Source organism: Megascapheus bottae, chromosome 30 (genome assembly GCF_031878675.1).
Source record: "Megascapheus bottae isolate mThoBot1 chromosome 30, mThoBot2.hap1, whole genome shotgun sequence".
NCBI classification, from domain to species: Eukaryota; Metazoa; Chordata; class Mammalia; order Rodentia; family Geomyidae; genus Megascapheus; species Megascapheus bottae.
In genome coordinates this window covers 4,308,938-4,322,968 of record NC_143538.1, presented here as the reverse complement: position 1 = coordinate 4,322,968, position 14,031 = coordinate 4,308,938, and the positions used below count along the sequence as shown (strand labels likewise).

Sequence of the window (14,031 nt, the reverse complement as noted above, 5' to 3'; positions counted from 1 at the left end):
TAGACTAAATGCAAGTTTTTCAAATGGCCCTGTTTAATGGAAAGGTGTGAGCCCCAAATGTGAACCTAAATATAATTTTACACATGGATGTTTACGAGTCATCTTGTAAGTGTAAAAAGAGTCAGACCTGGCAGCAGACTCCTGTAATTCCATTTAATCAGGAGGTGGAAGAGTCCCAGTTCTAGGATACCCAAAACAAAAAATAGCAAGACACCCCCTCAACAACAGAAAGATGGATATGATGGTTTTTACCTATAATCTCAGCTGTGAAGGAGACACAGGAGAATCAGGGTTAGAGGCTTGCCTTAGCCAAAACCAGGCGATGCTTTAAAAAAGTAACCAAAGCATTAAAGGACTAAGGACATGGCTCAAGTGATAGAACACCTGTCTAGTGTGATATCTTGAATTCAAATCCCAGTACCAGTACTGATCAAAAAAAAAAAAAAAGGAAGCAAGTCAAATTAGTTTTGGTTATATATTTTATTTATCTCAAGAATGCCATCAGTATGTCAAAATATTGCCATTTGGATAAATAGTATAAAATGATTAAAGAAGGTTTTTTTTGTTGTTTTTCTGTTTTTTATTTGTTTTTTGTTTTTGTTTTTGTAGGGCATGGGGCTTGAGCTCTGGGTCTGGGCTCTTGACCTAGCAAAACAAAAAACCAACCAACAATAATAAAGAAACTGAACACAGAATGATCCTAGAATCCAGCCTGCAGTGAGCAAGTGTTGGCACAGGAGAGATGTGTGATCCCAAACTCCAGCCCTCCTTCTCCCCAGCCTCTGCTGAACAGGTTGAAATGCTTTCATACTATCTGTATGGCCTTAAAAAATACAGGGGTTGGAAATGTAGAAGGTGGTAGGATGCTGGTCTCTGAGTGTAAAGAATCAGCGAGTTCAAATCCCTGTCTTCAATGGAAAAGCAAAGAAAATAATTTTTTTTTTGCCAGTTCTGGAGCTTGAACTCAGGGCCTGTCCTTGGGCATTCTTAAGGCTAGCTCTCTTCCACTTGAGCCACAGCACTACTTCACGCTTTTTCTATGTAGTATGGGGGAATTGAACCCAGGGCTTTGTGCATGCTGGGTAAACACTCTACCACTAGGCTGCACTCCCAGCCCAATAATTTTTTTAAAAATTACCCAAAGAATGCTAGGTACCTGTAATCCTAGCTATTCAGGAGGCTGAGATCTGAAGACTGCAATTCAAAGTCAGCCTTGGCAGGAAAGTCCATGAGACTCTCATCTTCAATTAATCACCAAAAGCTGAAAGGGGAGAGCCATGGCTCAAATGGAAGAACTCCAGCCTTGAGGGGCAAAAAAAGACCCAGAACTGGGTGTGCACACACACGCACACTCACATGAGAATTAAGTATACTGATATAGAAGTTGAGCAAGCAGTATTAATATTTGTGTGTATGAATGAATTTGTATTATGTACATTTGAAACTTGTAAGGCTTATTGGACTTGGCTAAGCTTGACTTACAATTCTACCTTACACCATGTCAGTGAATAATTGGTTTAAGCTTATTTTATTTTGTCTAAATCTTGCTCATTTTATAAATGGTAGTGGAATAATTAAATGCATTTAAAACATATTTGTGGTGAACTTATTAGATTTGCAAATATTAAGGAATAATTGGAAAGGGTTTCTTTGTTAATGGGATAATTGAAATACTTTTAAAAAGATACTGACTACACTGATTTTCAAAAATTGATTTGAAATAATTATGGCATTAAATTAAATTTGTAAACAGGCCCAAAAGTAATCCAAGCGTCTTATAAATTATTATAAGTTGTTGAGTTAATAAAGGGGATAGCGAATGATTAATATTTTAAATTGTTTTGGTATTTGTAACTTTCCAGAATTGAACAATTAACTTTTATTTATTCTTTTTTTTGTTGTTTTGGTGCTGGAACTAGGGCTTGAATTTAGGGTCTAGGCATTGCCCCTTAGCTTTTTCACTTGAGGCTGATACTCTTGAATCACAGCTCTACTTCCTGCTTTTGGTTGGTTAATTGGAGATAAGAGTCCCCCAGCCTTTTCTGCCCAGGCAGCTTTGAACCAGAATCATCAGCGCTCAGCTTCTTGAGTAGCTAGGACTACAGGTATGTAGGCTTACTGGTGCCCAGCAACAATTCATTTTACAACCAATCTGAGTATTCATTACCTCCACCTTCTGTACCTCACTCCGGATAAAACTAGCCAATAAAACTCTGACTGAACCTAGAGAATAGGCAAGCTGGTTAGAGGCACATCTCACTTGCAACCCAAAGCCTAATCTTTTCCTTTTTCCCCCCTTTGGTTTATGTGTCACTGAGGAATCGAACCCAGGGCTTTATGCATGTTAGGCAAGCACTCTACCACTAAGCCACCTTCCCAGCCCCTGAAATTTAATCTTTATATTAAAAATAATAATTATTATTTCTGTCCTAGGGTCCTGAACTCAGGGTCTGGCAACTGTCTCTGAGCCTCTTTGGACTCAAAGCTACCACTCTACCACTTGAACCACAGCACCACTTCCAGCTTTTTCTGAAGATAAGAATCTCACCAACTTTCTTGCCCACGCTGGCTTTGAACCATGATCCTCAGATCTCAGCCTCCTGAGTAGATAGGATGACAGATGTGAGCCACAAGCCCCTGGCATCTTTATTATTAGTTTTTTATTTTTTGCCAGTCCTAGGGCTTGAACTCAGGGGCTGAACACTTATCCTTGGGCTTTCTCAAGGCTAGAGCTCTATCCACTTGAGCCACAGCACCACTTCTTTTTTTTTTTTCTATGTATGTGGTACTGAGGAATCGAACCTGGGTCTTCGTGCATGCTAGGCAAGCACTTTACCACTAGGCCAAATTCCCGGCCCATCTTTATTATTTTTGAATCATTATTTATATAACCATCATGATCTTCTATGTAATTGCTGTTCAAAGCACTAAAGTATGTGTGCACTCTGTGTGTGTGTGTGTGTGTGTGTGTGTGTGTGTGTGTGTCCTTTAAAACTGAAACTTGAAAAACAGACCCTGTCTGAAATTGCCACTGAAGACAGGAGCCCCATCCAGGAGGCCACTGCGTTCCTCTGGCCTGTGGTGGAGTTTGTGCTCCTCCCGCGGGTCAGCCAAGGTCATTGTCCTGTACCTTGGTACTGATGGCATCTGAGAGATTGCAGGTAGATAAGAGAGGGGTTCTGGATTTTTTTTGTGGGGGTGGTTGGGTAGGGGAAGGCAGGTGTATGAGATGAGGACAGGAGGTTTAGACAGAGCATTCTGCTTCACATGAAAGTTGGAACACAACTCTCTGATTCAGCCGGCAGACTGGAATCCCAGGAACCCACTCTGAGCTGACCACTGGCCTGGGGGAGAGGTGAGGACCTGGAGGGTGGGGAGTTGTGAGGGAAGAGAAACTGTTGAGTGAAGAGAAATTGTTGTCCTTTTATTGAGTTTTCTTTTTCCAAAGTGTTTTCAGACATGATTTGTGTCACATGAAGAAACAATACTTTGGGTGGGGAGTTTGGTTTAGTGGTTCCATTCTAGGTACCATATATACAGAAAAAGCCACAAGTGGTGTTGTGGCTCAAATGGTAGAGTGCTTGTCTTGGGAAAGCTCAAGGACAGTGCCCAGGCCCTGAGTTTAAGCCCCAGGACTGATTGGCAAGAAGAGGAAGAGGAAGAGGAAGAAGAGGAAGAGGAAGAGGAAGAAAAGGAAGAGGAAGAAGAAGAAGAAGAAGAAGAAGAAGAAGAAGAAGAGGAAGAAGAGGAGGAGGAGGAAGAAGAAGAAAAAAGGGAAGGGGAAGGGGAGGGGAAAGGGAAGGGGAAGGAGAAGGAAGGAAGGAAAGAAAGGGAAAAAAGAAACAATACTTTAGCAAGCTTGCTATTCAAGATACTGCGATCTGAGGATCATGGTTTTCAAGCCAGCCTGGACAGAAAAGTCCATGAGACTCTTATCTCTAATTCATGATCAAAAAGCTGGAAGTGGAGCTGCGGTGAATCACCAGCCTTGAGTGAAAAGGCCAACCAAGTATAGGAAGCCTGGAGTTCAAACCTTAGTGCTGAAAAAAACCACTTTCTACCTGAAGTGGGCCAGAAGCTTCTAGAAGAGGGCACTCTCTGAGACAGCAGGCCTTCGAGATCTACAAACTGACCTCTGTCTGGGACTATTTGCAAGATACCTAGATAGGGGTGGCCTTCAAGAGCTGGGGAAAGACTCTAGTTGGCCTTCACGGAAGAAAATCTTTTAGAGCACAATGACTATTCTTATTAAGCGATTTTACACACTAGCACATGCTATTTGGTATGTTGTGTTATGTCAAGTGTGCCAGTGAAATGAACACACCACGTACCTTAGCCAAGTCCCCCCAGCCATCTGTGAGCCTCTGCTGCCGCCTCGTGGCCAAAGCCCTCCTCTGACAGAGCCACAGGCAGAGGTTCTCTCTTTTAGTGAACAAATTGGATGGTCAAGAATTTGAGTTCATATTGAATTTCAATGGCTTCTCCAGGCACCGGGACAGGTGCTCACCAAACTCCAGTGTGCACCCCACACTCCACTGTGCACCCCCAAACTCCACCGTGCACCCCTAAACTCCAGTATGCACCCCCAAACTCTGCCATGCACCCCCAAACTCCAGCATGCACCCCACACTCCACTGTGCTCACCAAACTCCAGTATACACCCCACACTCCACCGGTCACCCTCAAACTCCACCCGTACCCCTAAACTCCAGTATGCATCCCCAAACTCCACCGTGCTCACCAAACTCCAGCATGCACCCCACACTCCACCGTGTACCCCTAAACTCCAGTATGTACCCCAAACTCCACCGTGCTCACCAAACTCCAGTATGCACCCCCAAATGCCACCGTGCACCCCCAAACTCCAGTATGCACCCCCCACTCTACCACGCACCCCCGAGAGCAGTTGTGCACCCCAAACTCCAATGCACACCCCACAGTCCACCGTGCACCCCCAAACGCCACCGTGCACCCCTCCAGCGTGCCTGCAGCGCAGCCGGGCGCCTCCATGGAGCCCGCGCCCACTCAGATTCCACGCGCGCCTTGTGGAACACCCGAGCCCCGCGCCACCCACGGGGGACAACCGTTGCGGGGTGCCCGGGCCCTGAGTGGGACTGTCGGCCGCTGACACCCCCTTCCGGCCCCGGGGTACCCGCCCCGGTGGCCCCAGGACGTCTCCGTCGCATGGCGGAGTGCTGCGGACGACTCCCATGACGCCCGCCGTCCTTCTGGTCGCGCTGTTGCTGTGGCCTGCGCCCCTTTCGGTCCATTCAAGTGAGTGTCCAGCCGGGGAGCCCGGGCTCCGGGGCGCCCCAGGTCGGGCCCTTCGGGCCCGGGAGACTCACTATCGGGGGTGTTGGCCCAGGCGCACCCAGGACAGGGCAGCCCTTCCTCTTGTCCTCGTGCCTGGGGCCTTCGGCTCCCGCGCTGGACTCGCCACGCGCCCTGCTCCCACCGCTCAGGGCTCCGGGCCCCGCAGGGCTGGCACAGGGTGGTCTTGATCTGTCAGAAGGTTGAGAAGCAAGATCAGGACTCTGGCTGGCCAGACAGCATCCTTGTGTCTGGGTAGGTAGACGGGACTCTCCAACTTTCCACCTCCCAAAGGGGCTGCTGTCCAGCCTAACCGTAGTTGGAAGTTGCTCACTGGAAAAGAATGCTGTTGGAGATTGGTTTAGCCAAGCCGATCAATAAGATTGAGTAGGAACGTGTGAAAAAGTAACACAGGGCGTTGTAACTTACACTGAGCTGTGTTTCAGAATTGCTAGAATTCAGATTTTAAAAATAAAGTACAACATAAGGGCTGGGAGTGCGGCCTAGTGGTAGAGTGCTTGCCTAGCACGCATGAAGCCCTAGGTTCGATTCCTTGGTACTACAGACTCAGAAAAGGCTGGAAGTGGTGCTGTGGCTCACCTGGTAGAGTCTTAGCCTTAAGGAAGCCCAAAGACAGTGTCCAGGTCCTGAGTTCAAGGCCCAGGACTGGCAAAAGAAAAGAGAAGAAAATACAACATAACCCTAATGATCAGGAAAAGTATAGGAAAAAGTTAAAATAGTTCTGAGTGAAGTGTCTCACATCATCAAATGGCTCATGGCTGGTGTTCTACCACTTGAGCCACACCTCCACTTCTGGATTTTTGATGTTTAATTGGAGATAAAGGGTCTCTCAGCGTTGTGTGCCAAGGCTAGCTTCAAACTCCCTATAGGTGGATAGGTTAGTTGTCCCAGCACTGTTTGTTGAAGAGGCTGTCTTTTCTCCAGTGCATGTTGTTTGTTCCTTGGTTGAAGATTACCTGGTTTGTAGCTGTAGGATTTTAGTCCTGGATCTTTTCTTCTGGGCCTTTGGCTTTCGAGTCTGCTTTGTGCCAGTACTAGGATGTTTTTGTTTCTATGGCTCTGTAGTATAATATGAAGTCTGGTTCTGTGATTTGCCTCCGGTCTTGCTCTTTTGCCCGGGATTGCTTTTGCTATCTCATGTCTTTCATGTACACATTTCCCCCCCTATTTTTGGGAAGAATGACATCACAACATGAATGGGTACTGCATTGAATCCGAAGATCCTCTTCTGGCACTGTGGAGACTTCCATGACGTCAACTTCTGCCAGTTCATGAGCATGGGTGGTCTTTCCGACATCTTAGGTCTTCTTCAACTTCTTTCTCCAAGGTTTTGAGTTTTTTTTTTTTATTGACAAAATGTCTCATCTCCTTGGTTAAGTTAAAGCTTCTCTTGTTTTTGACAATTGTGAATGGAACTGTTCTCTTGATTTCTTTCTTGGCCTATTCTTCTTCTTCTTCATCATCATCATCATCATCATCATCATCATCATCATTATTTTGTCAGTTGTGCGGCTTGAACTCAAGATCTAGGCATTGTCTCTGGCTAGCACTCTACCACTTGAGCCAAAGTGAAACTTCTGGTTTTCTGGGTGGTTTATTGGGGATACAAAAAAAAAAAATCTCATGGGGACTTTTCTACCCTGGCTGGCTTTGAACCGAGAGCCACAGATTCATACTCCTGAGAAGCTAGGATTACAGGTGTGAGCCGCTGGCACCCGGCTTGGCCTATTCATAATTGATCATGCTTTTTGAGTGTTGATTTTATACCCTGTTATGTTGCCAAAGCTGTTCATGAGGGCTAGACGATTTCTTGGTAAAGTCTGTAGGTAAAGTCAGGTATAGGATCATAACATTGGCAAATAGGAACGATATGATCTCATGAAGTCCTATTTGAGTAAGAATAGTTTCTTTCTCTTGCTTTATTGCCATGGGTAGAAACTCTGGAACCAAACTGAATAAGACTGGACATCCTTATCTTATTTTTGACTTTAGGGGATATGATTTTGGTTTTCCCCCCATTTAATATGATGTTGGCTGTAGGTTTTTCCTATATAGCCTTTATTAAAATTTGAGTGCACTCCCAGAAGACATCAAGCAAATAGTTTATTTTTGGTTCCAATTATATTTTAATATTACTAATCATACTCGTTTATTTATTTATTTATTACTAATCATACTACTTGTACTTTTTCTTTTTTCTTTTTTTGTCAGTTGTGAGGCTTGAACTCTGGGCCTGGGCACTGTCGGTGAGCTCTTTCAGCTCAAGGCTATTGCTCTACCACTTGAGCCATGGCACCACTTTCTGGTGGTTAATTGGAGGTAAGAGTCTCACGGACTTCTGTGCCTGGGGTTGGCTTTGAACTGTGATTCCCAGATCTCAGCCTCCTGAGTAGCTAGGATTATAGGTATGGGGCCACTGGCACCCTGATACTTCTTGGATTTTAATTTTCCATGTGAACTTTAGTTGTAGTATGTGTGTGTGTGTCTGTGTGTGTGAGAGTGAGTGTTGGTTCTGGGGCTAGATCTCAGGGTCTGGATGCTGTCCCTGAGTTTTATTTTATTTTTTCTCAATGCTAGTGCTCTACCACTTGAGCCAAAGTTCCACTTGTGGCTTTTTGGTGATTCTTTGGAGATGAGAATCTCATAGACTGTCTCACAGTGGTTTTAGAACAATGATTCTCAGATCTCAGTCTCCTGAAGATCAAGGATTACAGTCACAACAGTTTAATTCTTTTAATAAAATGAATGCCAGGTGATGGTTCATACCTGTAATCTCAGCTACTCAGGAAGCTGAGATCTGGGGACTGTGGTTCAAAGCCAGTCTAAGTGGGAAAATTCATGAGATGCTTATCTCCAATGAATCACAAAAAAAGTTAGAAGTGGCGTTGTGGCTCAACTGACAGAGCACCAGCTTTAAGTGGGGGGGGGGGGGAAGAAAAACAAAACTAAGGAACAGCACCCAGGCCCTAAGTTTAAGCCCCAGTCATGTCACAAAACAGAACAGAAAACATAAACCCCTCCTCTTACGTCTCATGTCCATCATATAATGGGTTTCCTTGTCCTGCTTCCAGAAGACAAGTTTAGGCAATTCCAATAAAACCTCAAGCCCACCATGAAGTAGGCTTGCAACCACTGCAATGGGTGCAGGCGGGGCCACACCGCACTGTCTGCAGGGGGTGCAGGAGGACAGCACTGTGCCTCTGCCCCAAGCTGGGAGGTGGGGCTGGGGCTCCTCCCAGAGTTGGTTCTGGGGCTTCTCCACTTGCCAGAATCCCTAGCTGGTATAAGAACAGAGCTTGGATTAGTGTGGCCTAAAAGTAACCCACTGCTAGCAGGATAGTCTGTAAGTGTCTGAATTTTGTCCAGCTTTCTAGCAGCTCCTGAAGAGAGGGAGCCAGGGCCAGGAGTACAGATTTAAGGCTATTTTTACTACCTTTAGCAGCACTGAGATCATGAAAAAGTTCACAGTTGTTCTAGGGGATAAAGGTAGGAGGCCGAAGCGTATGGGAGAGGATGGACTTCAGAACAGAACAAGATGGAGGCCAAGAGGACCTTGAGAAGGGAGGAAAAGCAAGGTGGGAGGAAACTTGCCTTGTTGCTAGGCAGCCAGGAACAGACTTTTCTGGTGTTGCTGGGTAACCGAAGAGGGGGATAATAAAGGAGATAAAAGAAAGCAACTCTCCATAAGCACCCCTTTCCTGCTGTTTGACACCAGACTTAACTAACCTGGGTGCCCTGAAGAAACAAGACAAAATGATGTGAAAATCAGGTGACCCAGAGAGGTAGAGGCAGCATTTTCTTACATGTTGACTGCACATTTTAGTCTTGCTTACCACTTTCCCAAACAGATTGTTCAAACATTTCCTTTTAGGCAAATGTAGAGACAAACCCAAGTAGAAAATGGCATGTAATTCTCATCTAGCTATAAGCAGCTCTAACCACAATCAACTCTGGAACAATCCTGTGTCTCTATGCTTCCACCCACACCCTGTTTCTCCTTACCTCCCTTCCACCCCCATCTATAGGACTTGGGTTATTTAGAAGCAAATTCTAGGTATCATATAGTTTTATCAGTAAATGATTCAGAGATTCTGGACCTACTTTGCTAAGGCTACCTATTCATTTTTCTCACTATTTTCCTTCTGGAAATTCTAGATTCAGAGCGGCATACATTGTAAATTCAAGTATACATAGCAAGGTGGTTTTGTGTGTGTGTGTGTGTGTGTGTGTGTGTGTGTGTGTGTGTGTGTGTGTGTATTGGATTGGTCCTGGAACTTGAACTTAGCACCCAGACGCTGCCCCTGAGGTTTTTTTTTTTCATTTTAGACTGGCATTCTACCACTGGAGCCACAGCTCCACTTCTGTTTTGTGTGTGTGTGTGTGTGTGTGTGTGTGTGTGTGTGTGTGTGTGTGTGTTGAGTTGGCAATAAGAGTCTTGGACTTTCCTGCTCAAGCTGGCTTTGAACCACGATCCTCTGATCTCATTCTCCTAAATAGCTGAGATTACAGGTGTGAGCCATGGGTGCCCTGCAACTTCGTTTTATTTTTGTTTTGTTTTTTAAATTGATCAGGAATCCTTTGTCAAAGAAGCTTTGCTCCTTGGTTCTTTATTTCAACTTCCAAGTGATAACCAGGGGATGCATTTAAGTCAGTAGAGTCCCTCACGGCATGATTGCAGCAATGGTCATTTATTCTTCATTTGGTTTTTCTCCCCCCTCACACCCTTTAAGGCCTAACTGTGTCACCTGACGAAGAGCAAAACTTGCATCATTATGTACAAATCTTAGAGAACCTGCTACTAAGTGTCCCCACTAGGGAGCCAGACACAGAGACAAAATCAACGTCTCCCCAAAATGTTTATTCTACAGGATCGAAGCAGGCGAGCACACCCGAGTCTCCAACTGAGCAAAACACTGCCATCGGTTCTGTGAGCCCGGATAAGGTGCCTTTGGCCACAGGGGGGGTCTCACCACCCCCCCAGAAGAAGAAGAAGACTGACACCACAACCACAGCCTTCTGGTCCATCAAGCCAAACAATATTTCTGTCGTCTTACGGACAAATGAACCTTTTATCGAAAAGGAGGAGCCGGAGCCGGAGTCGCAGCCATCACCACCACAGCCACAGCCACAGCCACAGCCACAGCCACAGCCACAGCCTGAAGTTGAGCTCGAGCCAACTCCCAGGCAAAGCAAGCCACCATCAACCACACTCCTAACCACGCACACGTGGACCACGACTCAGTTTACCACGACAGCTAGGAACACAGAGTTGGAGATAACCCCAGAGCCAGAGGATGTCCCCCAGCTCTCAGGGGAGTACGGCTTGGAGAGGCTCAGCCACCCGCAGATTATGGGGAATGAAGACATTTTGAGGAAGATAACAGATATGCGCTACCTGGTGCAGCATATCCCCCTGGGTGACCGCAGCAGCCCTGAGCGCAGGGAGTACATCCGGGCTTCCAGGGAGTACCTGAAGCGCAGCCTGGCCCTGGCTGCAGCTGCAGAACGCAGGCTGGAGAAAATGTACCGCTCGCCCATCTTCACAGGAGGACGGGCTGGCGATGGCGCGGCTGACCTCGACACGGTCATCAACACGCTGTACAACTCTAGACCTAGACTGTGGGAGTATCTGGATGTGAAGTATGTACCCCCAGAGATGCGGTGGAAGGCCACAGCCGTGGTGAGCACGCTGAAAAGCATATTGTGTGCAGGCCAAGCCGACAGCCAAACCCTCATTAGGAAACTATTAAGCAATAATATAAAAATTCTAAACCTACTTAATGTTCCAGGACGACACTGATTTAAGCAAACTGAATTCATTCAGGGGAAGAAAATAAGCATATTTGTGATTTCACGAGTGGCGCGTCAGAGTTTTGAGGATAATGCAATGTGCTAACATCTCTGTATGTCGAGTGTCATGAAAATTTTCATACATGCTGAGAAACAGAATAGTTTAAAATAAAATTTTGCTTCAGGAGTTTGTTGTGCTTTTGGTTTTTTTTTCTCATTAGTTTTAAAAGTTGAGGCCAAGCACAGTGGCTCAAGCCTGTAATCCTAGCTACTCAGGAGGCTGAGATCTGAGGATCAAGGTTCAAAGCCAGCCCTAGCACTAAAGTCCATGAGACTCTTATCTCCAATTAACCAGAAATGGTGCTGTGGCTCAAGGGTAGGGCGGTAGCCTTGAGCTGAAAAATTCAGGCACATTGACCAGGCCCAGAGTCCAAACCTCCCACAATAAACAGAAAAAAAAAAGATATAATCTTAAACTTTGTGTGTGTGTGTGTGTGTGTGTGTGATTGACGCTTAAGCTTTGTCTTGGTGTGTATGTATGCGTGTGTATATGTGAGAGTGAGTCTTAAGTTTGTCTTTGTATGTGTATGTGTGATTGAATGTTAACCTTTGGTTGTGTGTGTGTGTGTGTATGTGTGTCTGTGTGATTGACTCTTAAGCTTTGTCTTGGTGTGTATGGATGCATGTGTATATGTGAAAGTGAATCTTAAGTTTGTCTTTGTATGTGTATGTGTGATTGAATGTTAACCTTTGGTTGTGTGTGTGTGTGTGTGTGTGTGTGTGTGTGTGTGTGTGATTGATGCTTAAGCTTTGTCTTGGTGTGTATGTATGCATGTGTATATGTGAGAGTGAGTCTTAAGTTTGTCTTTGTATGTGTATGTGTGATTGAATGTTAACCTTTGGTTGTGTGTGTGTGTGTGTGTGTGTGTGTGTGTGTGTGTGTGTGCTGGGGCTTAAACTCAGAACCTGGGTTCTATCCCTTAGTGTTTCACTCAAAGCTAGTGCTCTACCGCTTGAACTTCACCTCTATTTCTTTTTTTTTTGTTGTTGTTGTTGTTGATTAATAGGAGATAAAATGTCTCTCAGATTTGTCTGCTTGAGCTGGCTTCGAACTGTGATCCTCAGGTCTCAGCTTCCTCAGTAGCTAAGTTTATAGTTGTGAGCCACAGTGCCTGGCAAGCTTTGATTTTACTTGATCAGATCACTTGGTGCATGGATTGAACTCTCTAGGCAACCAGTTAGAAATAGTTTTCATGGGGCCGGGAGTTTGGCCTGGTGGTAGAGTGCTTGCCTAGCATGCACGAAGACCTGGGTTCAATTCCTCGGTACCACATACATAGCAAAAAGCCGGAAGTGGTGCTGAGGCTCAAATGGTAGAGCTCAAGCCTTGAGAAAGTCCAAGGACAGGGCTCAGGCCCTGGGCCCAAGCCCAGGACTGGCAAAAAGAAAAATAGTTTTCACATGAGTGTAAAGTTTTCAGTCTTTATTACTCTCTCTTGTCTGAGTGGCATACTTGGGGCTTGTATCCATTCACTGACGTACTTTTCTGGATGATATAACCCTTCTTCGAAAGGTGATTGCTGGATAAAGTCACACCTGGGCCTTTCCTCCTCCCCTCCTTCCTGCCTCCCCTCCCTCTGTCTTTCCTCATTTCCCTTCTCCCTCCTCCTCTTTCTTGCTTCCTTCCTACTTTCCTCCCTCCCTCATTCCTTCTTTCCTATAAGATGGCTTTCTGCTGTCCCATCTGGCTGAGTCGTTCTTTGAATTCTGAGTGGATTCTGGTAAGCCTGCATTCTTGGGTGTAGGAATTAAGACTCAAGATAAAGCAAAAATGCTTAGGGAGAGGGTCCTGGCCCTCAGTTCAAATCCCACGACTTACAAAAAAAGAAAGAAATGTTATTTTTGATACATTTAATTTTAAATGCCCATGAGCCGTATCCCAGTTAGATATATTTGTCTGGTGCTTTTGAGAAAGCTAGCTGTAAACACATCTGCAGAAATAGAAACAAACTTGAAAGTAAAGAGATGCTGCGCAGATTTCACAGGGAAGAGAAGAAGGACTGCAAGGAAGTCTGAAGGAAGTTCTACCCAATTAGAGCTTCAGAGCAACTGGATAAAAATAGGGAAGTCTTAGAGCTATGCCAGGAAAATGCAATTAGGAGCCTCGGATATGTGGAGTGGGTGGGTGAGGTCATAAATGAAGCCAAGAAATAGAAGCCCTGAAACCTGGCCCCTGCATAGGTACAAAAAGTGGCTTTGGGTACAGGTCAAGAGGAGGAAGCCATATTGGAAGAGAAATCCAGGTTAGAAAACAGAGAAAGAGGAGAGAGAGAGAGAGAGAAAGAGAAGAGAGAAAGAGAGAGAGAGAGAGAGAGAGAGAGAGAGAGAGAGAGAGAGAGAGAGAGAGAGAGAGAGAATTGGTGTGATTTTTTCACACAATAAATTCATTGGAAGCAGGTCTTACATGGGCATTGCTGATCACAGTGAACTCAAATCTCCTTCAAATCTGGTTGATAAACATGATTTATTTAGAAGGTCAGTGTTGTAGTTTGTTTCTGCTTTTGTTTCTTTCTTGAGGAAAGCAAAGAGGGAGGAGGGGTGAGAAAATGCAGTCGTAGTATGTGGAAAATAAACTATGTAACTTGTGGGCAGGGACAGAAGGGAAAATTGGGGGAAAGTAAAAGGAGTGACAATGTCCCCCCCAAAAGAAATGTACTCATTACCTCACTTACGAAATGGTAAGCCCTTCGAACAGCACCTTAATAACAATAAAATTACATTAGAGTACTTGTGCAAATAAAAAAGGTTCACATAAACATGTTTTTTTTTTCCTAAAAAATATGCAGATGTAGCTCATAATAACATTCATCGAAAGCCTTAGAAGTTCAAGCTCATGGCTTTGGGAGATGA

The 14,031-nt window shown here is 45.0% G+C and overlaps 1 protein-coding gene across 2 annotated transcripts; it reads left to right on the top strand.

The window, feature by feature from the left end:
- Nucleotides 1-5,071: 5,071 nt before the first annotated feature.
- Spesp1 (sperm equatorial segment protein 1) lies at nt 5,072-11,308 on the top strand. Of its 2 annotated transcripts, none has more exons than XM_090321595.1 (2): nt 5,072-5,274; nt 10,200-11,308. In XM_090321595.1, the coding sequence occupies exons 1-2, from the start codon at nt 5,211-5,213 to the stop codon at nt 11,129-11,131; spliced, it is 996 nt and encodes a 331-aa protein (XP_090177721.1). In that variant the 5' UTR covers nt 5,072-5,210; the 3' UTR covers nt 11,132-11,308. The 2 variants fall into 2 exon arrangements, with proteins under 2 accessions (XP_090177721.1, XP_090177720.1); XM_090321594.1 differs by having other exon boundaries at nt 10,062-11,308.
- The last annotated feature ends 2,723 nt before the right edge of the window (nt 11,309-14,031 follow it).

What these genes read in the sequence shown, in the direction of transcription:
- Spesp1 (XM_090321594.1), top strand. Translation starts at nt 5,211, where the DNA reads ATGACGCCCGCCGTCCTTCTGGTCGCGCTGTTGCTGTGGCCTGCGCCC. An exon ending in GCCCCTTTCGGTCCATTCAA is followed by an intron (nt 5,275 to 10,061) that starts GTGAGTGTCCAG and finishes ACACCCTTTAAG; the next exon opens with GCCTAACTGTGTCACCTGAC.